Source organism: Urocampus carinirostris, chromosome 18 (assembly GCF_059441175.1).
Source record: "Urocampus carinirostris isolate Australia breed hairy pipefish chromosome 18, RoL_Ucar_1.0, whole genome shotgun sequence".
Taxonomy (NCBI): Eukaryota; Metazoa; Chordata; class Actinopteri; order Syngnathiformes; family Syngnathidae; genus Urocampus; species Urocampus carinirostris.
In genome coordinates, this window is record NC_142366.1 from 12,513,478 (window position 1) to 12,540,001 (window position 26,524).

A 26,524-nucleotide genomic window follows, 5' to 3' on the forward strand; every position below is an offset into this window, starting at 1 on the left:
TATTACTAGAAGAAGAAGATACAAATGTAATGAAACCTGAAATAGCAAAATATAGTAAAATCCAAAATGACAGTAAAATTATTCACCAAAATAAATAACCAATCTTACCTTTAGAATCCACCCCAAATGATGAATGATAAAATACAGTATTTGCACTGTCAATTTAGGCAACAGGAAAATGTAATCTTTAAAAATATAAACTGGTACTTGGATTTCTCTTTTATGCCTCGAAATCTTTTCAACCCAAAATGGTCTCCCTTGGCTCAAAATACCTCGAATAACGCTGTTTTTTCAGAAGACTTTATAACGAATTTTAAACCTTTTTTGCTGGGTGGGTTTGGTGCGCAATGAGTGCGCACGCGCGCGTTCTCCCTCCTCGCCTTGTGCCACTTACGGAAGCTTTTACGCACGGGACACATTTGGGGGAAAAAAGTTCACTGGGGGGTGCAGTTTAGGCAGGAGGAGCTTCTTTTCTTTTTTTTCCTCTCCTTCTTTTTATAATTGATGTTTTCCCATGGAGGAGCCCCTCCCAGCCACGCAACACATGCAGGTGGAAGGAATCTTTTTTTTTCTTTTTTTGTGTGCGTGGGTTGGTGTTGGCTAACGTGGAGAGGGCGAGCCAATCAAGTCCCTCCCCTGCTATAGATCGCTGCTATAATACAAAGCAGTAAAAAGCGGGTCGCCTCACACAAGCTGCAGCAGCTCGACTTGAAGATACGTCCCTTTGCTTTTATTTTCAATTGCATTGAGCTCTTTATTGAAAGAAGGAGTGGATCGAAGGCTCCTTTGATGTCCTCCCTTCTTTTTCCCCGAGACGCTCTTTTCCGCACCTGCCGCGCAAGAGAACCGGAGGAGTGGAGGGGGGTAAGAGCGACAAGGGCACCGGGAGCGAGCCGGCGAAGGCGCACCGTGAGGCGGACGCACGAGTAGCAGACTCCCCCATAAACCCACCAACCTGAACCCTCCGCCCCCCCCCTCCCCTCCCTACCCTTATCCCTCCCCGCCCTCCCTCCCTCCCTCTCCTCCGCTCTCGCATCAACATGCTGCCGTGGACCAGAATAGTCCTGGTGGCCGCAATCTGCTCGTCCTTGGCGGTGTCCCCCGGTGAGGGATGCGGGCCCGGCCGGGGATACGGACGCAGGAGGCACCCCAAGAAACTGACCCCCCTGGCGCTCAAGCAGTTCATCCCCAACGTGGCCGAGAAGACGCTGGGTGCGAGCGGCCGCTACGAGGGCAAAATCACGCGCAACTCGGAGCGCTTTAAAGAGCTCACGCCCAACTACAACACGGACATCATCTTCAAGGATGAGGAGAACACGGGCGCAGACCGGCTCATGACTCAGGTGAGGCTACTTTCGCTTTTTCCCGCGGTCCTTGAACGCACCGCATCCTGTCATCCCGATTGTGCACCAAGGAAGTGAAGTCTTTTTAGCCTCCTGGTGAACTCTGCGCACATAAAAACCAACGCTTTTACTTATTAATACCTTATCTCACAATTTCTTACCATATATGTCTTAAGAAAATAAGTACAAAAGCTGCTGCGCGCACACGGCCAGTCAGGGACGCACGGCCTTCATGCTCTGTGACAGTGGATTTAAAATATTCATGCGCAAGCCTTGTTCCTCGTATCTATATTTGTATCCTCCTACAGCTGCCGCCTTAATTAAAAATTAGTGAGTCGGACAGAATTTCTTTTAAGGGTATTCCCTTTTTTTCTGTTGAGCAAAATAACGTGTAGTGTTCTTTCCCACAATGATGCAAATATGTTACAAAATATCCCACTCGTATCAAGTTTTCCCATATGGCGTGTTTCCTATAGAGCTTCCCTTTTTCGGGTGCTCGCCCATTACTACATCCTCGACAAAAACTACCAAAACTTTGCTCAAAACACTCATAACCTCTTTGACAAATTAACATGTAAAAGTATACGACAATTGGCTAGCTAGGGTGCTGGTGTTCCTCCGAAGATGTCACAGTTCACAAAGATAAGACATGTTGTCTTCAGAATCCATTATTTTGGAAAATAATGAAAAATATATTGCTATAAGGCAAATCCAATGTACTATTTCATCACATTTTGTATGTTTTAGAACTTAGGGATACCTTTAAATACGCACTTCTTGTGCATCCTTTTCAGTTAACACTTTCGGGGGGACATTTCTTTTTATCCTCACGTTGATTAATTATTCACAAGTTTCGGCTTGCAGTGGTCCTGATGCAAATGCTGGTGGTCCTGATGCGGACCGAACGCGAGCTGAGGAGTCGAGATGAAATATTCACCGTGTGGGCGCACGACCGCTCCAGTAACGCGAACTGTATCCTCTCACTCCCGTTGCCAAATTCCAGGGTTTCAGCTATAAAATAGATATTTGATGACAGCCGAATAACTACACCAAGCCTGACGCGTAAACTTATTTGGCGTGTGATCAATTTGTGCCGTAGTCAAAGTGATTTTCGTTGGTTTTGCGAGTTTTCCCAGAATCTCATTCGAAAAGACGTACAGCGGTGCGTGTTTAGTCTTAAATGAGCAGTGGAGACGAACATGGAACTACTTTGTTCGTCCACGGCGTAATCGCAGTCACATGAAGATTATTAAAACAGCAGCGCAGGTGTAGCGCAGCTTTACGCAAGAAGCGGCTCGCCGCGGGACTTTTACGCACGGGGTTTTACGCGCAGATTTGGGAGGCTTAAATCAGGCGTTAAATACATATTGTGTCCGTGGGTGCACGCCGAAGGCTTGACGAAAGCGTTTTAACCGGGATTGATTGCATAACGCCTTGAGTTCGTTCGTTTTAGCTTCAGTGGAATCCAAGTAAATATTTAATTGGTCATTTCGTGGAAGGAGTTTTGTTTCTTGGTATATTGACAAGAGGTAATTAAGCATAAAATTGCTCCTCAAAATGAGAGGTAGCCGGGAAGTGTTTCTTCAAACCAAATCATTTGTGAAACAGATTAAGAGGTTGGCTGTTAGACAGCTTTAACCCCCTCCCTCCCGGTGGACAAAGTCCGTGAGTGCATGCGGGAGGGACATTCACGGTTGGCTGAACAGAATTGGGCTTGATTTGCGGCACACGACCTGTTGAATTAATAAATAGGGACGATTTACGGCTCACTAAAAATGCCCCTAAACAACCCCAACCCCCCTTTTTGTTTCGTGCAGCGCATTCTACAAGTGTGAGATGCTCATAAAGCAGCTGCGACAGTTGATAGATGTGCAAGAGGGGTGGTGGGGGGACCTTGTGGACATTTTGCAAGTCTTTCAGTCAGCAGGAGACTTAAGTAGGCGCGTCATACACCCCCACCCCCCAAATAACCCCCCCCCCCCCATAAGATTTTGCAGGACCAGAATAATAAAATTAGTCCACGAAAAGCTCCTTTGTGGTGTTATTTATTTGACGTATCTTCTTGGAGAAGGTGAAGCATTGGGGGAGGGGGCAGGTTGAGAAGAGTGTGTGTGTGGAAAGGGAGGGGGGGGGGAGGTTCATTGGCTAAATTGCAAAGCAATTCCAAATAAACACCTAGATAGATAGATAGATAGATAGATAGATAGATAGATAGATAGATAGATAGATAGATAGATAGATAGATACTTTATTCATCCCCGAAGGGAAATTCACTTTTCACCTGCTGTTATAATAGGGGATGTGTTGCGTTCAGGGGCACATCAACAAACTGGAGAAGATGATGATGGTTGAAAGGGAGGGGGGGTTGTTAGATGCTACTCGCGCCATACATGTTATAGAGCAGTGAAGCGAATGTGGGGTCTTATCAATATTTCATGGCGGGCTTTTTCTCTCTCCCCCCCTTTATCCGAGACGTGCCCTCTGACGCGAGGGGATGAAAATTGCAAGCTCACTTTTCAACCAGAGGAAGCTTACGAATGTGAAAACGTAAAATGAAAGGTGACAGATCAATCCTAAGTATCAATTCGTGGATTTTATGGTACATCTCTTGAGAAGAGCATTCTGCACCAAAACATATACTATACCGGATCTGATTCAAGATCTTCGGTTCCCAATCTTAATTCTGGGTCCATGGCACTTCCAAATACACAGTAAAAGAGGTTGAAAACTTTACAGTTATTCCTCCAATTTGGTTGAAAAAAAAGACTTTTAAAAAATGTCTAAAATACGGCAACAATTTGTTATGGTTACTTGTCGAAACATATTTTTAAGAGGACTATTTTGGAGGATTAAATTTTGACCACATCAAAAGAGGTAAAAAACAAGCACTGACTTTTTTTAATTTTAGCTTAAATTCAGCTCTAGATGTTTATTTATGGACTCAATCATTTTTAACCCAGAAGAAAACAGATTTACCCCGTAATCCTACATCCCAAAGACTAACTGTCTTTTGGGTGGAAATTGTAGTTATCCTTCTAAAGAAATAGAAGGAAAACAGGGAAGGTGAAAATACATTAAAACGACAAAAAAAAGACATCTAAAATACGTGCAAAAGATGTCAAAAAAATGCCAAGGTTCCTTTTTCTTTGTAGAAACACATTTTTCAAGACGCCAAATTTTGGAGATTTAATTAAGACCACTTTAGAGGAGGTAAATACAGTTATGCCTCCAAATCAAAAAGTGGAAAAGACATTGAAAAGTCGTAAAAAATGCAGCAGTTCCTTGCTCCTTATAGAAACTTATTTTTCAAAAGGACTATTTTGAGGGCTAAATACGTATGGAGCACCTTAGGAGATGGAAATACAACAAGGACTAATACTAGACAAAAATCCAGCATCTAAAATACATCCAATACTTGGTGGGATGTTCCCAATCTTAAATCCAGTGTAGAAAGTCTTATTTCTTAAAAGTGTCATGGCCAAATGGTCAGAAATTCAACTACAGGTCTATCCCTGACATGTTAGGTTCAGGGCTGTATCTTCATTTCAGGACATAGTCTATTTGTCATGATTTCCGATTTGTGCCCGCTCATTTGGCCCCAACCGCTGCGGGTTCTGATTGGCTCCTTGTCACTATTTGAACCCAGCCCTGTCAATCCCCTGTTGTCAGTCCGTCTGCAAACCTTTGTGTATACTAGACAAGCCTTTTTTGACCCTGACTCCCACCTGTCCCGTTTTTGCTCCCGTCTGTCTCCGGCTACGACCTGTTTTGATCCTGACAACGTCTGCTCTCCTGTCCCGGCTTATGACCTCTTTTTGTCCCGACTATGTCTACTCTCCCGTTCTGGCTTACGACTCATTTCCGAACCCGACCACGCCATGTTATCACAGTCCCAGCTACCGACCAGTTTTTCCGTCTCTGACACTGCCATCGCTCTCTACGGAAGATCCACTTCCGTGTTCGGATCCCAATCCGATTGCGAGAACAACTTGCTTCCCGTGTCTAGCGAGCACCGGATCGCGGGCGCTGCCCTTTCTCTTTCTATCTCAATGCACTTGTGAGAAACGTTACACGATTAGGTCTACCCTTTTTTCTGGACGTGACACTATTGTTGAGAAAAAATATCCAATATTCAAATTTTTCAAGATTGTAGTTTCTGGATTTTAAAGTACTCATCTTTCGTAGATTCCAAAAAGGTGAAGGTACCAAGCTCTAAGGTACCAAAAACTATTACCTAATCTGGTATTGCCTGTACACAATCCAGGTGTTCATTTGGATCCAACAACATGCTAGCACTTCTACTTATCAGACTCTAAGGAGAAGACACATTCTTAACCCTACATACCCTATCTTTCCTACAGTCAAAAAAGTACAGATCCCAATCAAAACTACCAAACGATTCTAGATTATAGAGGTACAAACCTCTAATCAACAACTGTAAATCTGGTATACAAAGTTGTCGACTAGTTGATCCTTGCATAGTTTGAGGTGTCCCTAAAAAGTTAAATATTTTCTCTAATACGTATGTTTTTAACAATGTCCAGTTGAGTTCGAAGAGCCTTTATAAAGTTTTTTCCACCGCGCCAATCTGCTTTTATCTTACTTTTACCCTCGGTATTCCGGCCACAGAGCACATTAGGCTGCAGGAAACGACGAGGCCGGGGGTGGGGGAAGAGAGTGATTTCACGTGCTTGCTGGCAATATTCTGTTATTCTACGATGAAAATGGTGAAAGTTAGAAAAGAAATGCCAACCCAAACCTCGAAAAAGATATATGTTTGAGCACATTTAAGACTTTTACATACTTCATGTACAACAAAAGGAGCTGCAATGATGATTTTAACCAGAAAATGACATCAGCCAGGACAATATTTTGATGTTATGGACACCACCTTTAAACATACAAGCAGTTGTACTTACTGACATAAGAGACATATCAAGAGTACTGAAATATTTTCAAATTACATAATAGTTTCTTGCCCTGGGAGTCTAATATCACGACAAAAACGTGGAATATAGCTTCACAGACCAACTCAAAACAGATTGTGTTAATCCTCAGCGTTGCAAAGACAAGCTGAACTCTCTGGCCATCTCGGTGATGAACCAGTGGCCCGGCGTCAAGCTCCGGGTGACCGAAGGCTGGGACGAAGACGGACATCACTTCGAGGAGTCCCTTCACTACGAGGGAAGGGCTGTGGACATCACCACGTCGGACAGGGACAAGAGCAAGTATGGGACCCTGTCGCGACTGGCGGTGGAGGCCGGCTTCGATTGGGTCTACTACGAGTCCAAAGCCCATATCCATTGCTCTGTCAAAGCAGGTATGATCCCAGACTTAATGTTTAGTGATACAAACTGAACTACTGGGAAAAAAATGCTTATTCGGGCCAAAAATTGGGCCGACATTGAAAGGTCTACTACGTACACTTTGGAACTCAAGCAAAACTGGTGTTATTTAAAAAGAAATGTGGCAAAAAGAACATTTTTGGGATTCGTATATTGCCAAAAAAAGATCTCAACAAAGACATAATCTAGTTGAAAACTGCCCAAATTGGGTCAAAAACTGCCCAATCTAGTACTTGTATCAGTTTAAGCTACTTGGGGGTTGTTTTGTACTATATGCCACCATTTTAGACTTGCTGTTTTGTTCACAACAACCTTGCTGCTAACCATGTAGTTTTTTTGGGGGGGTTAAATACATACAATGCTGGCCCTTGTTTTAAAGGAATTAAGTATTTTGTACAAGAGGACCCATTATTCTGGTTAAGAATAGCGCCAAATCACATATGATGGGTTTTGAAAAAAAAAAAAAAGAAAAGAAAAAAAACACAATCCCATTGTTTTAAGGGAATCATTCAGAATTTAGGGGTTGTTTTATACACCATGACTTAATATTAGGTTGAATTTGGGATTTTTGGCTGATTAAGAAGAAAATAGCATATTTTTGGGGTGTCTGAAACATCCCAACACATTTTTTAGTTCGGTTAAAAACTGACACACATTTTGGGATTGTTTTTAACAAATTATTGCAGTTTTTAGGAGGCTGGAAAAATGCAAACCCTTTTTTAGCTGACATAAGTTTTGGGGGGGTTCACTAAATTTTGGGAGATTTTTCAGACAAATTACCACATTTTTGGGGGGGGGGGGGGGGGGGTTAAAAAGTTACACAATTTTGGCTTTGTTAAAAAAATCATTTACATTTTGTTTTATGTACAATATGACCCATTTTGAGTTGATTAAAACATGATTTTTATCTAAATTATTTTGGAGATTTTTCTAAGAATTTACTTGATACAAGAGGTTTTAAAAATGCACAATTTGGGGCATTTTTGAAAAGAAAATGTACATTTTGGGTAATGTTGTTGAGCATGAATTTTTCTTTTTTTTACATAATGATTTTTTTTTTTTGATAAACCGACCAAATTCTGGAGGTGTCTATAAATATTAACTTGATTTGGGGGTGTTTAAAACTTTTTTTTGTTATTTTAAACAAAATAATCTATTTTGAGTAATTTTTTAAAAGAAAAACAAATTTGGGAGCTGTTTTGCCAAAAGAATAAAATAAAAACAAAAGCTGGGTCAAATCAATTACTAGTCGAATGATGCAGACTTAAGTTGGGTCTTTTTGGCTTGTTTATAGGTAAGTTAAGCCAGTGTTTTTCAACCAGTGTGCCTGGGCACACTAGTGTGCCGTGAAACCTTGTCTAGTGTGCCGCTGGAATTTGCCAAATTTATCCTTCAAAAAAATCACGCCATTATTCAGTATTTTCAGATGAGGAACTGTAATAGTCATCCATATCAGTAGGTGGCAGCAGATTTTTATGTACTTTTTATATACTAATTATCTGCTCATGAGGTAGCACAGTACATTTAAAAACTTAATTTGTTTAACAAAGCGGTTTATGACTGCACTGTAAAAAATAAAAACATAAATAAAGCACATCATTCTTTTTTTATTTGAAGTATTATTTTACTCTTTTTATATACTAAACATCTGCTTATGAGGTAGTACAGTGAAATATTTGACATAACTTCATTTTGAAACTTTTTCGACGGATGGTGTGCCTCGGAACTTTTTCATAAATAAAACACTGAGTTAAGCGGTAAAGGGAGAATGCAATTCTGTTGTTTGGCCACACGTGGCAGTAGCAACTCAAAATCCTGACACGGTGCAGCTTTAAGATATAATCAAGACAAAGTTCCAGGCACTGATGGTCACTCACAAATCTTAAGTGAGCCGATAAATCCGTCATTAATCATTCAACGCACGCTTTGTGAGATCACAGCTTAGGCCGGGCCCCCGACGTGTCATTTTGGGGTCAGGCCACTTTACCCAAAGGATTTGCCAGCCCAACAATGTCCAGTCAGACGGGCCGAATCTGGTTTGCTGGTTGTCGCCTTATTTCATGCCCGGGAATCCTAAAAGAAGATTAAAAGCACCCCCCAAAAGGCAGAATCCTAGAGACAAGTAGAGCTCCCACCAAGGCCAAAATTATTGTCATCAGATTGAGCCACAAAAGCAAATGTCCAGGCTGGTGTGGGGGAGAGTGGGTGCAAGTATTTAGGAGTCCGGGGGCCCGCATTTAAATTCAAATCTACAAGTGGAGAGCCTGGCAGGGTAAATAGTCAGTGGCGAGTCGCCTGCTTGTGAGAATTGCCACATAGAGGTCCTTGCACCTGAGCAAATATAGAAGGGAGGGAGAATCTTGAAGGGAGGGGGGGTCGCATAAAAAAAGTGTTCTTTGCCTGTCCACAAGCTGGTTTTGAATGACAATGGCTGCTCTTTATTGGGTTTTTTAATTAAGAATAGATGAGCCAGAGCTTCTTATTTTACGCATAGAAGGGCAAATAGGCCGAGGAATGCTCTTTTTCTCTTTAAACTCCATTCCTTGTGTGTCAGCAAGCATCTTAATTGAAATTTCATTGAAAAGAAAACACACCCCTTTTCAACTAAAGAAAAAAAAAACCTGAATTTATGTGAATATGAAGAAATTAGGATCACGGCAATCTATAGTCACCTTGCTAAGCTAAACAACAATATCAACAATGAAAGTTGCATTCTTTTCCAACAGTTTGTATGTTTTATTTCAATTTGTATTGTTATAAGTCCAGAATTATCATATTTAACCCTGTCGCTAACCAAAACTTAGAAAATGTGAAGTATGGCCCCCTGAAAATCAGTTTTTATATCTATTTTGGATTTAATATATGTTTTCAAAATAAAAGCCACATTCTTATTTTAAAAAAATAAATAAAAAACATCAAGCTGCCACATCTGAAGCAGTTTGCTAACCAAAACAGCAACACGTCCATAGGATGAAATGAAGAATTTGGCCAAATATTAGTAGTTTATTTTAAATTTCGTATTGTAGTGTTTAGTGGGAACCAAAAAACAAAAACATAAAAATAATTTTGTTTGGAAAAAAAAAACTTAATCTAGCAACCATTTTGTGAGCAGAACCTACTTTGCAAGTATAAACTATAGTGTGAATTGGTCCATTTGGGGTTGGGGTTTAGAGGGGGGGGGGGGGGTGGTGCGTTATAATTAGACCCAAGGTTCCCGTTTGAAACACAAGACTCCAAAAAAAACATCCAGTTTTTAATATAAAATGTAATTTAAATTGTTGAAAATAAAATGTGTTATTTTATACATTATTTTACAACTTTTCATTATTATTATTCATTTTAAGGTCGTCCAAAAAGTTTCATTTTAAGAACTGTGAATGTATTTTTCAAAGATGCCACCCTAAAATTAGGTCAATTTGAGTAAAATGACCCCGAAACGTTGTGATAAATAAACCTAAAAACTTGTCTTTTATAAAACAACAAGACAGTTGGATTAAATTGATCCAGGTAATGGATCAGCCACATTTTTACTTATTTTTGATCCAAGTGTTTTTGAATAAACAATAAAGTTCTATAGTCTGACTACATTTGCAAAAATACATCTGACCAGAACGAAATCTAAAATGATAAAACTTCAGTTATTTGCTAGCCAAAACGGCAGCACCAAATGCTAACGAATCCACGCACGTCCGCAGAAAACTCCGTGGCAGCCAAGTCGGGGGGCTGCTTCCCGGCCTCCTCCACCGCGACCCTCCAGGACGGTTCCAGCAAGCCTCTCAAGGACCTCCAGAGCGGCGACAAGGTCCTGGCGGCAGACCCGGACGGCGCGCTCCTCTACACGGACTTCCTGACCTTCCTGGACCGGGACTCGAGCACGCAGCGCCTCTTCCACGTGGTGGAGACCGCCGCAGGGCACCGCATCTCCCTGACGGCCGCGCACCTCCTCTTCGTGCGCGACAACACGACCGGGGGCGGGGCTTCGGCGGTCTTCGCCAGCCAGGTGCGGCCGGGACAGCAGGTGCTGGTGCCGGACGGCGCGCACCTGCGGCCCGCCACCGTGGCGCGGATTTCCACGGAGGTGCGCCTGGGCTCCTACGCGCCGGTGACTGCACAGGGCACCCTGGTGGTGGACCGGGTGCTCGCGTCCTGTTACGCGGCGGTCAGCAGCCACGAACTGGCGCACTGGGCCCTGGCGCCCCTGCGGTTTGCCCATTGGTTGCTCGGCGCGCAGGCCGGCAACTCCACGCGCGGGGACGGCGTGCATTGGTACCCCAAGGCGCTGTACCACTTAGGGACGTGGCTCTTGGACCCGCACGCCTTGCACCCGCTCGGCATGACCACCAGCTGAAACCCAGACTCCAAAACCAGACCCCGTCCTCCCCCCCAAAATACAGATAAAATAAACAAACATAGAACTCTTCAGTAGATGAAATAATAATAATTAAGAGGAAAAAAACGCCCCGCCCGTGCAGATATTTATTATTATTATTTCTGTGACTTTTCTATATGATGACAACGCCCCCCCCCCCCTTCAAAGAATGAACAGAGCCTTAAAAAATGAGTAATTTATTCTCACATAGACTTGATGGCTGCAGATGAACAAAAGTGTGCATAATCTATTTTTGTATGTGTCCGATGCAAAACAAGGAATGAAAAACTACAAAAAAAGTCATAAATGGCTAAGAAGACGAAGCTAACTCTTGACAGGTTGTAATGTTCATAATGTGCATATATATAGATATAAATATAAATATATGTGTGCAGCTGACTGTTATATTTTTGGGGGACGGAGAAAAACATTTAGCGGGGGTTCCACAAATGTCTATTTTTCTACGCAGAATTGTAAATTAGATTTTGACAGACCGAATTTGAAATAGATGTAAAGATATGAGAATATATTTTAATTTAAATACAGTAGTATGAGGAAAAGTGTTGGAAAAAGAAACTTTAAAAAAAAAGTAGGCATATTTTGGGAGTTGGGGGATCGAAATTCTGCCTCGTGTCTGCGTTCTTATTATTGTTATTATTTGATGGTTTGTTTTCCTCTGAGATAATTGAAAATGCGGAGAATTTTCGGTAACAGTGTGGAACTGTTTCGTTAAATAAATGAATAGGTGACTCATGTAGCCTACATGTACTAAAATGTATTTTTTCGCTCCTCTTTGTTTTCTTCCATATTTTCAAATAGGAACATAGTTTTATAGAGATTCGGCAGACGCACAGTTGAATTGCGTGCTCTATATATATATATATATATATATATATATATATATATATATACGATGGCGGTGTGTGTCCAAAACAAATGTCTAGAGTTTATTATTTATATGTTTATTACAAAAAAACGCTGATAAAGAAAATGTGTGGAAACCTGGGAGTTGTTATGTCTGTGATTGAATAGAGGTGGGTGTGGTCATTGGTACACCCCCGCCCCCTTAAAAAAAAGAATTCGAGAACAATCTGTGAGAAAGAAAGAAAACAAAATCTCAGTTTGGGGAAAAAGCTTTCGCGTGCTTGTGAAATGTTGCGCGCTCCCGTCAAATGTGACGAGCTTTGCCCTCTGCAAATAAGCTGGGCGCACACAAGGCGTGTTTGTTGGCTTCTCTTTGAGCACTTTACAGGCTTTTGAAAAGCTCCAGGACAGTTTGGACGTCACCAATCTCCCATTTGGAACCAAATTAAGGCTGCAAAGTGGTTGGGGGGATAACGGTTCAGTGGGTAGGAGTTTAAGAGCGTTCGGTGTTGAAAAGTTGGACAAAAGCGACACGGTGTGGAATCTTTTAGTATTGCACCAAGGGGCACTTTTTTGTATTTCAACAAAAAATACGAAATACTGTAGTGCTAAAATAATTGATCAAAAACAAGGGGAATATAATCGGTAATTCAAGATGACATACTTTTTAAAAAATCTCATTTGTCTAATTTTAAGTCTTTTTACATGTCTATCCCGGAGTGCTTTGTCCAATCTCGCTGCATAGGTATTAATAACAACAACGACATTTGTTATTCTAAAACTACTTCGAAAAGTTTTAAGTGCAATTTGAGAAAAATTGGTAGTATTTTTTGTAATTTGAAGTATTGTAGTCATTTTCTGATTTTACTATATATTATTAATTGTATTTTACGCGATACTGTTTTATTATTAATTATCATTATTATTATTATTATTATTATTGTAGTAGTAGTAGTAGAAGTAGTACTAGTAATCATGGAATTAGTATTAACCAACGTTTTACAATACAGAGTAACTGAAAAATAGTGGAAAAAAATGAAACAATATTCGAAAATTGCTAAATTAAATATTACGGTCATTTTTTTCATTTTACTTTATATTTTTCACATTTTATTTTATGTTTTTCTTTACAATAACCACACTATTTGCAGTGTGGAGCAACTACGGAAACGTTATCATATTCAAAATTTGCTAATTAAAGTATCAGGTTAATCTTAAGATTTTACGAAATATTTTATGTTTTTCATGATCATTAACCGCAATTTTTCAGTTTGGTATTTAAGGAATGGTAAATTAAAAAAAAATATTGAAATGATATTCAAAACGTGAAAAAATATTCTTACAGAATGATAAATAGTAAATGGTCTGCAGTTATTTTATTATTTTTTTAAATAATAAATTGCTAAGTGTATTACAACTACAGGTACAAATCCAATTATAGTTTATTTTTGACGATTGTTTTCCTTTTAAATTAAAAATATTTTGATTTTACGATTCTCACCCGGAAGTGAGACACTCAGAACTCGCGGTGCATTCAAAGACCACACTCGTCCTCAGCAATCACAAACTTTTAAAGAAAAACCTCTGGTGCGTGGATATTCAGTATAAACATTTTTTTTTCTCCAGTTTTATCGTAGAAGTTTGACATCAAAGTTCTTTTATGTTATTACAAACGAACTTCACCTTTAAGTGATACTTAAAACACATAAAAAGTATCCCCCAAAAGATACACAAAGCGATACGTTTTCTTATTTTACAACAGTGTACATATTGCATCGATAAAGCTTTTGTTTTCTTTAGCAAAATCTAAAAAAAAACATTTTACGCTGACAAAATTTAACGACATAGAATCGTTATTATAAATATATAAAACGCCCATAAATACTTTAAAAATACACAAAAATATATATTTTCTAATGAAATTACTTATTCTTTCCCACGTGCAAGCATGCAATAAATAGGGCACAATATAAATAACAAATAGCAGCAAGGCAGGGGGGTAAGAAGGGTGAGGGCAGGGAGAGAGTACTGATAGCCTGATGGAAGATGTCCTTGAGCCTGCTGGTTCTGGCTTTCAGCAGGGTTTTGAACAAGCATTACATACGTTACATTACATTATTAAATCAAATGGCTTTTTTTTTTTAACTGACAGATTTTTTTTCCAAGCATTCCAAAAACGATTAAAGGCAACCCTTCAAACAAGGTAAACGAGACCACTGAAAACACGAGAAAGTGTCGCAACACGAGCAGGAATTCCACGTCTCGCTCTCAAGTCTCCCACATTGTGTGTACATGTTGATATTGTCAAGTGGAAACTTTTTTTTGTGGGGGCGAGGTGGTCCGTCTCAGAGTGTGACCTCGGGGTCCCTGCACCAGGATACAAAAGCGCCGGCATTCCTGGGAACAGGTAAACAGAACCCCCTCCTCGGGCCCTCCAGTCTAATCCCTCCAGGGGCCCTGAAGTCTCGCCTCCAGTTCGACGAGAGAAAGAGAAGTTCTTCGGTAAATGTTGACTTTCTGCTAGCGAGAAGCGTCTGGCATTCGGAGGGGAAAAAAAAAGAAAACTCTATTTCCAAGAGCGGGACACACAAAGGAGATGCCTCTTTCGCTTTTTTCTTTCCGCCTCCGGGCAACCGTCGTGATGGATGGGGCTTCGATTGACTTAAAAAGAAATTCCCTGCTTAAAAGAATCAGATCTTAAAACTGATGTTATTATCCCACAGTCTATGTTATTGGTCCTGGGGCTGCTTTGCGACTACAGAGCCTTAACAACTGTCTTGAAGAACAGGACAATATACAGTTAAGGGTTAAGGTGTTTTCACGTTACGATGTAGGATAATATATTTTCAGCTCCTCGTTACAGCATTTTCCCTTCCATAAGACATCAACAATAAATTATTTGGCGTGACCAAAAACTCTCACAAAGGGATCCCAACCCCTTTTAAGATGAAAACTACTTTTTGTAACTGGTAAGTGCTTCCATTTCTAAAATAATATATTTGCATAGTATTACTATATTGTTCATATGTTATTACTAAGTTATTAACGGCTTGCACTTCTTAAAAGTAGGTTTAAAAAAGGCGGCTTCAAATACTAAAAACATCTCGTTGGTTAGGAATTTAATTTCCTAGAAAATCACAATGCTTGAGACCCCCTTCTTTAACGTCTCTAAGAAAGAAAGAAAAAAAGGCAAAAAATAGACAAGCTATATTCCATTGGTATTTTCATCGATTTAAGGAAGGCTTTTGACACAATAAATCACAATATACTACTTCAAAAGCTAGAGCAATATGAAATAAGAGGAATTGCTTATCACTGGGTAAAATGAGATCTCTCAAATAGATCCCAACATGTACAAATTGGTGATAGCAATGCAAATCTTACAAGAAATAGCTGTGGAGTACATCAAGGTTCTGTCTTAGAGCCTTGATTGTTTGATTGTATATTAATTACTTATGCAATGTATCATCAAAATTAAAATATATTCTATTTGCTGACAACATTAGGCTCAAGTACAAATCCACAGGAATTGCAGGCAGAAATGACCGTGGAAATGACCGTGGACACACACCGACCGTGGTTTAATAAAAACAAACTGTCATTACATTCATCAAAAAGGCCTTTTTGCTTTTGGTCAACGTCATATAAGATGCTGGTCTGCTATTGGTTTGCATCACAGCTTTGTGAAGATGCCGATATGCTATCGGCTGAACGCTCTCCAACAGTCCTCCATTTATAGCTCTAAGTTCAGTTTAGAAACTCGTGAAAAAAACTTGATTTTTTTATGCCATAGGTACCAAAACCTGCAGTGATGTTACAGGGAGAAGCAAAAAGACAATAACCATGAAAACAAAGCTTGTGATTATTGTGAAATACAAAGAAAGCGCACACATTGTTACCCTGGCTAATGAATATGGGCTTATCCAATAAACAATCAAGAAAAAATATTAAGAATACGGAGGCAATTTATGTCATAAGCGCATATTAATAAAGTGGAAGTGGAAGTTTTCAAATCTGTTTCTTCAATCCACCCTCTACTCCACTCTACCAGCCCATGTCACGCAAAAGGTATACTGTATACAATTTCATTTTTCATTAGCATTTAAATTTATTTTCTTAAACAGATATATTAAATATAAGTAGAACTGACTCTAAATTAGTTTGTTACTATGATTAATATGTAAATACGATTTTATTTTTTTAATGTAATTTTATGGTTTAACTTTCATGTTGTAAATATAAGAGTTGAAAAGTTGGACAAACGTGACCCCATGTGGAGAATGGTGGTAATGCAGCGAGGGGCGCTTTATCAGGTTCTATTACTTGGGAAAAATGAAAATAATGATAATAAATACTAATTAATATAAAAAAGACGAAATATTCTTGGTAGTTTAATATATAAACTTGCAGATGCAATTGGCAGCAAAAATCTGTTGGAAGAAATCTTAAAAAGGAGTATTACTATACAGTACATGCTTTCTTATTCTATTCATTTTTTAAATTCCGATTAAACATACTTTTTGAAGTACGTAGCACGAAAAGGATGATAAATTACAAAAACACAATTTTTAAAACATGCAAAAAATACCTGGCAAAAGAACAAAACCTTTTAGATTTTAGAATTTAAAAAAATCAGCGAGAAAACGGAAAACAAAGGATGTGACGTCAAATTATTTTTAAAAAGTAAAAGCAAAATTATAAATCTGTCATGTTTATGTTTAAATCTCTGTGTGTGTGTGTCTTTCTAAACTGTATTTTCAAAATAAAATTAAGGAAAAAAATCAGTCATAGAAAATTAATTATTTATCCGTGCTAATGTTATAGAAATGGTTAATGTAAACAAAGGGATACAAAAGGTTTTTTTACATGTAAATAACACTCAGGAGGTATGAAAAAATGAGATTAATTACAATTAAATATTTTAATCGCTTGACATCAATATTTTTTCATGCGACCGAGTCGAAAAATACAGTGATAATTCGGAACAGAGGTTGTTTCAGGTGTGGGGAAATTAGAAATGATAAGGGGCATGTTCTTAATTCCTGACATTAGCCATATTAGACAGCCAGAAATGACAAAAACCTGTTTTTGAGTTGCTAAAAATACTATTATGAATATTACTGTAACTAGAACTATCAGCAAGTGTGTAATATCAAACAAAATCTATGTTTATTCCACAGTATGGGTCTAAAACTCAATTGACTTGGGAGTCACTGGAACTAAGGTCTGGGTGAGGTTGGGCCAAATGTTTTTTCTCCACAATAAAAGCTTTAATAAAAGCTTTCCGCTCTTCTTGAATATTGTTCCTTAAAACTCGCTTCAAGACATACCCACTAAAAGTAAAATAAGAATTAATATGATGGTAAAATCAAGCAGTAATAAGTGAATATGGAAATTACGTGGGCCACACTTACATTAAAGGGACAGTGTGTATTATTTGACTTACAAGTCACGTTATTGTGAAGCAAAACTAAAAATAAGTGCTACAAAGAAGAAGACAAACTACGGAGACTCAAATTGACATTTTTTCTTCAATTTTTTTTGCTCTGCCTTTTGCAGAAAAAAATGAGAGAGAGAAAACAATAAAAAAGGAAAAAAAGAAAAGGAACAATTAAGGTAAAGAGAAAAAAGGAACAAAAAGGAATATGGAAAAAGAAAGAATAAAGAAATGAAGAGAAAATGATAGAAAAACAAAAAAGGTAAAATAGACATATAGGGAAAAAAAGAAAAATACAGAAAAAGAAAACAAGAAAAAAAAGGAAATGAAAGAAAAGGGTTAAAAGAAAAAAGCAGGAAACAATAAATAGGGAGAAAAAAGAAAGAAGAAACTAAGAGAAAACTAAATACAAAGAAAAAAGGAAGAAAATAGAAAAGAAAAAGGGAAAAACAGAAAGAGAAAAAGAGAAAAAAGGTAAAATAGGAAAAGAGAAAAAAGAGGGGGGAAATAAAATAAAAAGCTAAAACACAAAACACAAAAAATAAAGCAAAAAGAAATGACAAAAAAGACTGGAATTGGGTTTTGAGGGTACCTGTAACAGCATCATATACAACAGCAAATACACATTTCTCCACATACACGTATTTATGTTTTTAACCTACAATCTATATACATATAATCTGTATTCTAGATTCTGCATTCGATAATCTGTAGCTCTAATCTCTCTCTTTAGGTTCTCTTTTTTTAAACACTACTGTTTTTTCAACTGAACGTTGTCACAAAACTAGAAAAGTACACACTGTCCTTTTAGACTTTTATATCAAAGCAGGGGCCTCAAACTATCATCGCGGGGGACGCAATAGGCCCCCAGGTCGGAGTTTGCGACACCTGGCACACACCAAGAAGAGAAAATGATCGCCAGACGTGCATTTTTCAGAGTTTTATTTCTTTTCTTCTCACTTTGTGATCTCAAACATGACTTTAAAATACTTGGTCGTAAAATAGGACTCCATCAATGTCCAATAAAAAAAGCAACATACATGGATTTTGTAGTTTTTCAAGTCAAAACATCACAGTGCGAACATAAGGCAGAATATATTTGGCAGTTTCAAAATTGAAAACTTGTTGTTTTTTTCCACAAAGTGACTCGAGTGCATTGTCTTAGGTTTCACAAAAAGATCGAAAAAAAGGAGTAAAAAAATATCCAATGAGCACAACGCCGATTGTCAAAAAGTGTACACAGGCCGCTTGCATCCAGTGTGGCGGTCCGGGGCCCGGGGCCACCCTGCTTAATGCACAAGTTTTGAATAAAAAAGGAAAGGAAAAGTGAAATACCGGAAAATAGAAAAGTGTGCAGAAGATTTGCGCCGACTCTCTCCGCTGTAAAGTGATAATGGTTAAGGCGGGCAAAAAGTGATTTGGGAATCTGAAGGAAAGGGTGACACTGGCAGGGAAATAGCGACATCTGTGGCCATGAGTGGCCATGACAAGTTAGAGTGAGAAAATGACGGTTTAATACAAATCACTTCAATTTTATTTATGACAAAAATAAAACTGGATTTTAATTTGGGCGAAATTCATTTATGAACCGATTACTGAAAAACCGAATCTAACGTTTGAAAAACTGTATCTAGGATTTTCACAAGGCGTGGTAGGTTTCAGGAATGTGTAACATATTCAAAATTAAATTTGTATATATATTCATATATATATATCTAGATATATATATAGATATATATATATATATGTTAGTAAATGTGAACTAATTTTTAACGTGTTTTTGTTTTTTGGAACTAGAAAAACAGATTTTAATTGCAATATTTTAAGAGTTTATAGTTGCGAATTTTTTTGCAAGGATATATTTTCGAGGAAAAATGCAGAACATTTTTAAATACCGGCGGGGAAAAAAACAACAACTTTAAATTGCAATCAATTTGGAAGTTTCTATTTGGGCTTAAGTTTTCTTTGAAAAAAAACTTCTCACATACACACGCACACAAAAAACTCACACACACACGCACCTCACACACACACACACACACAAACACACACACACACACACGCACCTCCCACTCACTCACACTCACTCGCGCACCTCACACTCAGTCACTCACACTCGCTCACTCACGCACTCTCTCATACGCACGCGCAAACACGCAAACACACACACACACACACACACACACACGCACCTCCCACTCACTCACACTCACTCGCGCACCTCACACTCAGTCACTCACACTCGCTCACTCACGCACTCTCTCATACGCACGCGCAAACACGCAAACACACACGCAAACACACACACACACACACACACACACACACACACACACACACACACACACACACACACACACACACACACACACACACACACACACACACACACACACACACACACACACACACACACACACACACACACACACACACACACACACCCTTTAAATAGGTTTGTTTTATTTTTGCAACAAGAAAAACTGTTTTGAATAAATAAAAACGTAACAAATTTGCCAATATCTGACCCAAAAACCCCCCCGAATTTTTAGGTTTTAATTGCAATCTTTTTAAGAGTTTTTCATTGAAACCAATTTTTGGTACAGAGAAAAATAAAATACGGCGGAAAACGTTTGAATTACAATGGTTTTTGAAATTTTACTTCATGTTTTTGAGGTTTATTTTTTGTAATATTCTCTATATAAAAAATACAAATACACTTTTTTAAATTTAAATCAAATTTTAACTTTTTCTTTCAAAAAGAAAAACTGATATATGTTTAATTGTCATTAAAACCAAATGTTTAATTTTGACTAATTTTAATCGTTTGCGGTTTTGGAATAACATTTAATTTCCCTATTTATAACGCTATTATTTCTTGTGTTGTCAATCACCATAAAATGACACAAACGCCTTAAGAATTTGTGATTGAAGTTATCTCCTACACAGCAAAATCACAAGTGTTAAATTGACACAAGAAAATGTTTAACCCATCCACAACCTTAAACTATTTCTTTACTCTGCACTAATGTTGCTCCAACTGTCAAAAAAAACATTCTTTCCAATGCAAATAACTGAAAAAACAGCTCAAGGAGGTAACAAAATAAAATCCCACGTTACTTGTGAGAATAAAACACTGGTGCTGTTGCTGTGTGGCAGGTATCGATGCTCCTTTATAGTACACATTTCTATTTAAACAACAAAAAAAGAAGAATACGCTCACAGATAAAATAAACAATAACAACACCACTGCATTTAAAGATGACCATAATTCCTCACATAGTGGCATCGGCGAGGGGGAATTTTAATTGATGGTGCTCAAATTTATCCGAGGGATTTTTTTTTTTTTTTTTTTTTTTTTCAAATGTTCTGCCATTTTTATTAATGAAGTCAATCCCAGGTTACGGCGTCCCTACCTTACAGTATTTTCACGTTACAATGGAATTTGCATTTGGCCCTTTGTTTTGACATTTTCCCGTCATAATCAAAACAATTACTGTGCCCCAAAACTTATAAAATTTAATATTTGCTGTGTTGATCCGTATGATTATGCGAGTTATGACCATCTGCTATTGGTCGACATCGTATGAGATGCTGGTGTGCTATTGATTTGTGCTTCGTGAAGATGCCAATATTCAAATGGCTGAAAATGTCCCCGCAATGCCTTTTTTGTCCCTTTGTTCAAACCAGAATCTTCGGTGTTTTGCAAAGCTTTGAATTTTTTCACTTTGTTTAGCTATGGGCCCCAAGACTTGCAGTGATGCTAAGGGGAGAAGCAAGAGGATGACAACCATGAAAATGAACCATGGAGTTATCAGGAAATACAAAGCATTACTTTCATTAGGAATGTCTCCTAAAGGCATGACAATCCTCACAATCAGTTTTAACTTGAATACGCCGTCTCATTCCCCTTCTGCATCCACTCACTAACTCTAAGATGCCAGCCCAGGTCAAGGTTGATTCAAATTAATGTCTCCACTAAACTTACATTTATTTATAATGTTGATCGTATACACATTCATTACATACAAATAGTAGTTTAGTTTTATTTAGTTTGATTTGTTAAATATCTAACACTTTAAATGTAACATACTTGACTTTTAATTCACTTTTTAATGTTTTTGTTCTGCAGTTCTTTTTATTTTTATGATGTCAGTGTTTCCCGAGGCAATCTGCCGCATTCCCTATCAGTGAGGCTAATCCTCCCTCAGGACCCTTTCCTCACTTGGTTTAGTCTGTGCCTTTCCATTATCAGATTTCATTTTTATTATTTATTTGGTTTTTATTGTATTCTAACTATTGTGTATGTGTATATGGTCTTTTGGGTTGGGATAAAGGAGGGGAAATTATTGTTTTATTGTCTCATAGTACACTGAGTGTTTTTAAATGAAATGAAATGATCTGCATTTATATAGCACTTTTCAAGTCAATGACTTCCCAAAGCACTTTGAATGTCAATTTATTGCCTGTAAAGTGATCAACAAGTTAATTTAATTTGATGATTAGTCGTTACTATATACTGTTTTGCGGTTTAAATGTTTTAGTCTGGGGCACTGGTGGTTTAGAACACAGGACCTAATTATCATAGGTTTCTATCCTGCGCCTTACAGCAATTTTACCAAAAACTCCACCCAGAACAGATTAATGCCATATTCCGGGGGTCTACGGCAGTAACTCTGGAAAAGTAAAAAAATGGGAGGATTATGTTAAAAGTTGGGGCCACTATTTGAAGAAATACGGTGTTGTTAAATTCACCATTGCGCAGATTCTTGATCTGACCTAAAGAAAATAAAAGCAGATTAATATTTTAGCAATCACTTCCTGATCATCAGATGGTCCTGTAAAGAAACAATAAATGTTATTTGACAGTGCACAGGGAAATATTTAAGAGCCAATGCCAGGGTGAACAGTGCAAACTTAAGTTTTTGGGGTTTCAATAACCCTTCGAGGTAGCATTTTGAATTAAACAAATCTTGAAAAACAAAATAAAGTGCATCAGGGAGGTACAAATAGATTCAACATGAATCAGTTAAGGACTTACGAAAGCATCTGTCTCATCAGATGAACTCCTACGACTGGCATTGTCAGTACTTAATTTAAAAGATACAAAATAAAAAAACGAATAAATTCAACACAACATAAAAAAGAAAAGAAAATGAACCTTTGTAATATCAGTTCAAACTAAAGCGAAAAGGGATAGGGGCACCAGAGAGTAGGCATTCAGTTCATGACAACAAATATACAACATACACAAATCAAGTTTCACATGCACAATGGAAGTGATTCCATTTGAACTGTGATTGGAGGCAAATCTGAATAACGTGTTTTTGGTACTTGAAGGGAAATGCCACTAAATAATTGAAGCCAAGATTAGTCGGCTAAAAAGTACATTCACACATGGAAGTGAGTGACCACCTGTTCTTATACTATTCATGAATAATAACAAAATTTGTCAGCGTGTGATTCTAAATTCTTTAAGACCAGTGGTTCTCAACTGGTGGGTCACGTACCGGTTTTCAGTGGGTCGCAGACCTTTGCTATGGCAAAATAATGCTAATAAAAAACAGGGGGTCAATCACACTCTTTAATAGTAAATGGCGATAATTCCCTGCTCGATCTGTTCTCCCTGTTCAGTCAATCGGCGCGGCTCATTTTGTTGGTTCTATTTTTTTCTGCCCAAGAGAAAAGTTAGTTGTAAGAGAAAGGAAAAGCAGTAAAAAAAAACAATTAAGTTGAAGGAGGAAACGACCAGGAAATATGAAAATGGTGTACGAGTTGAATTGAAGCGCAGCTGGAAGGCACAGTAGATGGTTTAAAATGTCTAAATTTTTACCTATTTACAATTATATTCATCTTAATTAACTACATAATTGAAGAAGCATATGAATAACCATTTTTTTATGTTGACAATATCTGTGTATTATTTGCCCTCATTTAGGTTTTAGATCAGGGGATGGTGTCATAATATTCTGTAGTTTGCAATACAGTAGTCTTTGATCTGTGCATCCCTTTGAGACTCTTTGTGATTAAGGGCTATACAGATACACATGACTTGACTTGAAATAATAATCAATGTTTAGATACATACTTTTTTAATATTTTGAAACCTTTTTAGTATGTAGCTATTTTAAAATAGATTTAGGAGGTCACTTAAACACGATGCAGGCTTATACGCGAGTATACATGGTACTTGGCCGATCATTTTACTAATTTTATACCAGATTGTTATTGCTTTACTTTCCACATATTTTTAGTAAAATATAAAAAAGACTTGTACTTAGCAGAATCAGTTTTTAATAAAATAAACTTTTACTTAAAAAGATTATTCTTTAATCTATTACATGTTCATAACAGAGTGTTTTGGTCAGAAGAAGTCTTGTGTTAATCCATGTTAAATAGGCACAATTGGATCTATTTTAAGAATTGTGTATTCTTTTGATTAGTAAATTAGGTGTCCCATTTTTTTTGAACATATCAGTTGCAGTAAGAGTAGATTTCTTCATTTTCCTCATGTTTGTTTTCGAGTTTTTCCTTGCCCTCATGTAGGTTTTAGATCAGGGGATGGTGTAATAATAGTCTGTGGTTTGCAACAATCTGTGGTCTGTGCAGCCCTTTGAGACTCCTTGTGATTAAGGGCTATACAAATAAACATGACTTGACCACTTGAAGTCGTTTTGTTATTACAAAAAAAGGTGAATATATTCTACTGCTTTTAACGGCAAAATCCTTCCATTTGAGAAGGTGGCAATCTTCTCTTGATTTGGGTTGCCGCTAATCATTGGGGTGGAATGGTGGGTCCTAAAGTCAGACCAGTTGAGAACCAGTGCTTTAGACGAGCTAAACACGATATAATCCAACACATGACAAATACAATACAGCACGCGCGTTCTGATCTTTTATGACTGCATACACCAAACACGACCATTGGTTCATGGCCAATTGGGAGAGAGCAGTTAGAGTACCAAGCAAGGGCTATAGAGGCAGCACAATGACTAACACAATCCAGATTGCCTAAAAACAAAGACAAGGTCGGCTCGGCAAAGCGTTTTGGTATTTCTGGTTAAAAACAAACAAAATAAATAAGTACATGGCTTCTTGAGTGGTATTTATTGCATTTTCCAGACTATAAGTCACGGGTTTTTTTCCTGATTTGGTTGGGGGTCTGCCCTATATTCATGCGGAAATTGTTTTTTAATGCATCAGTTTGTATGTTATTTCCACAACAAAATGCAAGAGAGTGCTCAAGGAAAGCGTTGGCATTTTCAACATTGTCCCAATGCTGTGGACACACCTTCTTAAGAGGGGACAATTATTTTATCCAAGAATTTTCCCTCAAAAATTCGACTTATAATCCAGTGCGACTTGTATATAGTTTTCTCTCTTTATCATTCTTGATGGCTGGTGCGATTTGTACTCTGGAGCAACCTATAGTCCGGAAAATACGGTAACAATCGTAAATTTTAACTAACTTAACATTAACCAAGATGGATCATCTTTGGGAAATCCGATAAATAGGCCAATCAAAAGAGCAGTATGCAAATCTGTCGCATTTGTCGGAAGGGTTACTAACAAATTATTAGTATTGGGAATTAAGACTTTTTGCTCACTTCCTGTGTGTAATGTACAAAAAGCCCTGACAAACCAGACAAAAAAACTTGCCAATATTTTCAACAAACATCGGCTGTAATTTGCAACATTAGTGGCATTCCCATTGACTTTTTTGAGGTAGAAATTGTCAAGAGGTCAGAAGAGTCCTCGTTAAATAGACTCAATGTTGGAAAATAGGAAAAAATACAAATCAATGACATCAACCTGCTAAAACACAGCGAAAACATGGACGTCACACACAACGCTTCAAGTTCAACCGGCTTCACATACCCGCTCCGTCACGGTTATATTGGCCATCTTTTTTATTTTTTTTCCTCTTTGAGAAATCTCCCCCTCTTCAATCCTCAATCACACCCATGTTCTTTTGAACACAAGATAATAGTAAAACATAAACAATCCTGGATATTTTACATTTTTAAAAATCCGTCAACTTGACACAGTTTCAGCAAGCAACGCCAACGAAAAGCGTCCGTGCTGGAAAATGTCCAATTATGTACATCACATTTCCACACGGATAATGGTTGCCCCCTCAATTTCCATGTCTTAGTCATAAACCTGAAACTTATTAGTTAAAAAAAATATGTGCTCACTCTTCACTCAGGACTTGAGTGGTATGTAAAATGTCCATTCATTGTATGTTTCGTAGTCATGTTGTTGTGGCTCACAAATATCAAGTATATAAATATGTTGTGTGAGTGTACCCATTCATGATAATACTCTTGAGAGAAGCAATCCAGTACTTAAAACGCCAGTTTCCTATGGCCTATTTTTATTAAAAGTATCAGTACACAACAGTTCATTTCTCTGTAAATAAAACTATACATCACATATCAGTTAAAAGAAACTTTTGGTTAAATTACCAATGGATAGAAGCTAAATAGCGCCACTTGGCGCTCAGAGAGAAAACTATACGGGCCATTTGTTGTTACAGACCCCTGTAATTGATCTTTTCCCTTGAAATAAGTGAAGCATTGCTGCCACTTACAGCTCAGCACAGACTAATGCAACCTCCAACAGGATGGTGAGGGAAAACGAGGGGATGTTATTGTCTTTTGTACACTGAATGTTTTTTACACATGTGGCATGTAATCAGCTATTTTAACGAATTAATTAAGATTAAATTTAATGAGAAATAAAATGACCATGTTAGTTTGTTGTAAAGAAATTTTCTTATGAAACGGAGCAACCATTATCCTGTGTCTTAGTGTCTACGTGTACTGTACAGACAAAACTAGATATAATTTTTGTAATCAAGCATGCCATGTTGTATGCAATTGGTCCAAGTTCCAAGGATAACGTTTGCATTAAGAAGTGGTGGCAGACTGACCCCAAAAACGGAGGAGTTCGGAGGGCGTGGGGCAGGGCTAGAGAGGCAGAGCTCCTCAAGTTTGACATTTGCTTCTCATCCTTCAATCAGCTTCACATTAATGTGGGACAGATCAATCATGTGCCTGTGTGGTAAGCGAGAAAAAAAAACACATTTAGGGGGAAGCAAACCACATATTCATAAAATTACACGAGGCAGACAGGAGGATACTAAACATTGTCACGTGGCACC

The 26,524-nt window shown here is 38.0% G+C and overlaps 2 protein-coding genes across 4 annotated transcripts in view; one reads left to right on the forward strand and one right to left on the reverse strand.

The window, feature by feature from the left end:
• The first annotated feature begins 662 nt into the window (after window positions 1–662).
• Window positions 663–11,928, forward strand: shha (sonic hedgehog signaling molecule a). Its single transcript, XM_088322545.1, has 3 exons — window positions 663–1,343; window positions 6,402–6,663; window positions 10,384–11,928. Exons 1-3 carry the CDS (start codon window positions 1,041–1,043, stop codon window positions 11,034–11,036), a joined length of 1,218 nt encoding a protein of 405 aa, XP_088178671.1. The 5' UTR covers window positions 663–1,040; the 3' UTR covers window positions 11,037–11,928.
• Window positions 11,929–18,283: 6,355 nt separating this feature from the next.
• Window positions 18,284–26,524, reverse strand: part of rbm33a (RNA binding motif protein 33a) — a 43,654-nt gene continuing 35,413 nt past the window's right edge. For all 3 annotated transcript variants that reach the window (XM_088322109.1, XM_088322110.1, XM_088322108.1), the window contains one exon: window positions 18,284–26,417. In XM_088322109.1, the coding sequence (XP_088178235.1) occupies window positions 26,369–26,417 (49 nt within the window). In that variant the 3' untranslated portion in view covers window positions 18,284–26,368. The remainder of the gene's footprint in view (window positions 26,418–26,524) is intronic.

What these genes read in the sequence shown, in the direction of transcription:
- shha (XM_088322545.1), top strand. Translation starts at nt 1,041, where the DNA reads ATGCTGCCGTGGACCAGAATAGTCCTGGTGGCCGCAATCTGCTCGTCC. An exon ending in CAGACCGGCTCATGACTCAG is followed by an intron (nt 1,344 to 6,401) that starts GTGAGGCTACTT and finishes GTTAATCCTCAG; the next exon opens with CGTTGCAAAGACAAGCTGAA. An exon ending in CCATTGCTCTGTCAAAGCAG is followed by an intron (nt 6,664 to 10,383) that starts GTATGATCCCAG and finishes GCACGTCCGCAG; the next exon opens with AAAACTCCGTGGCAGCCAAG.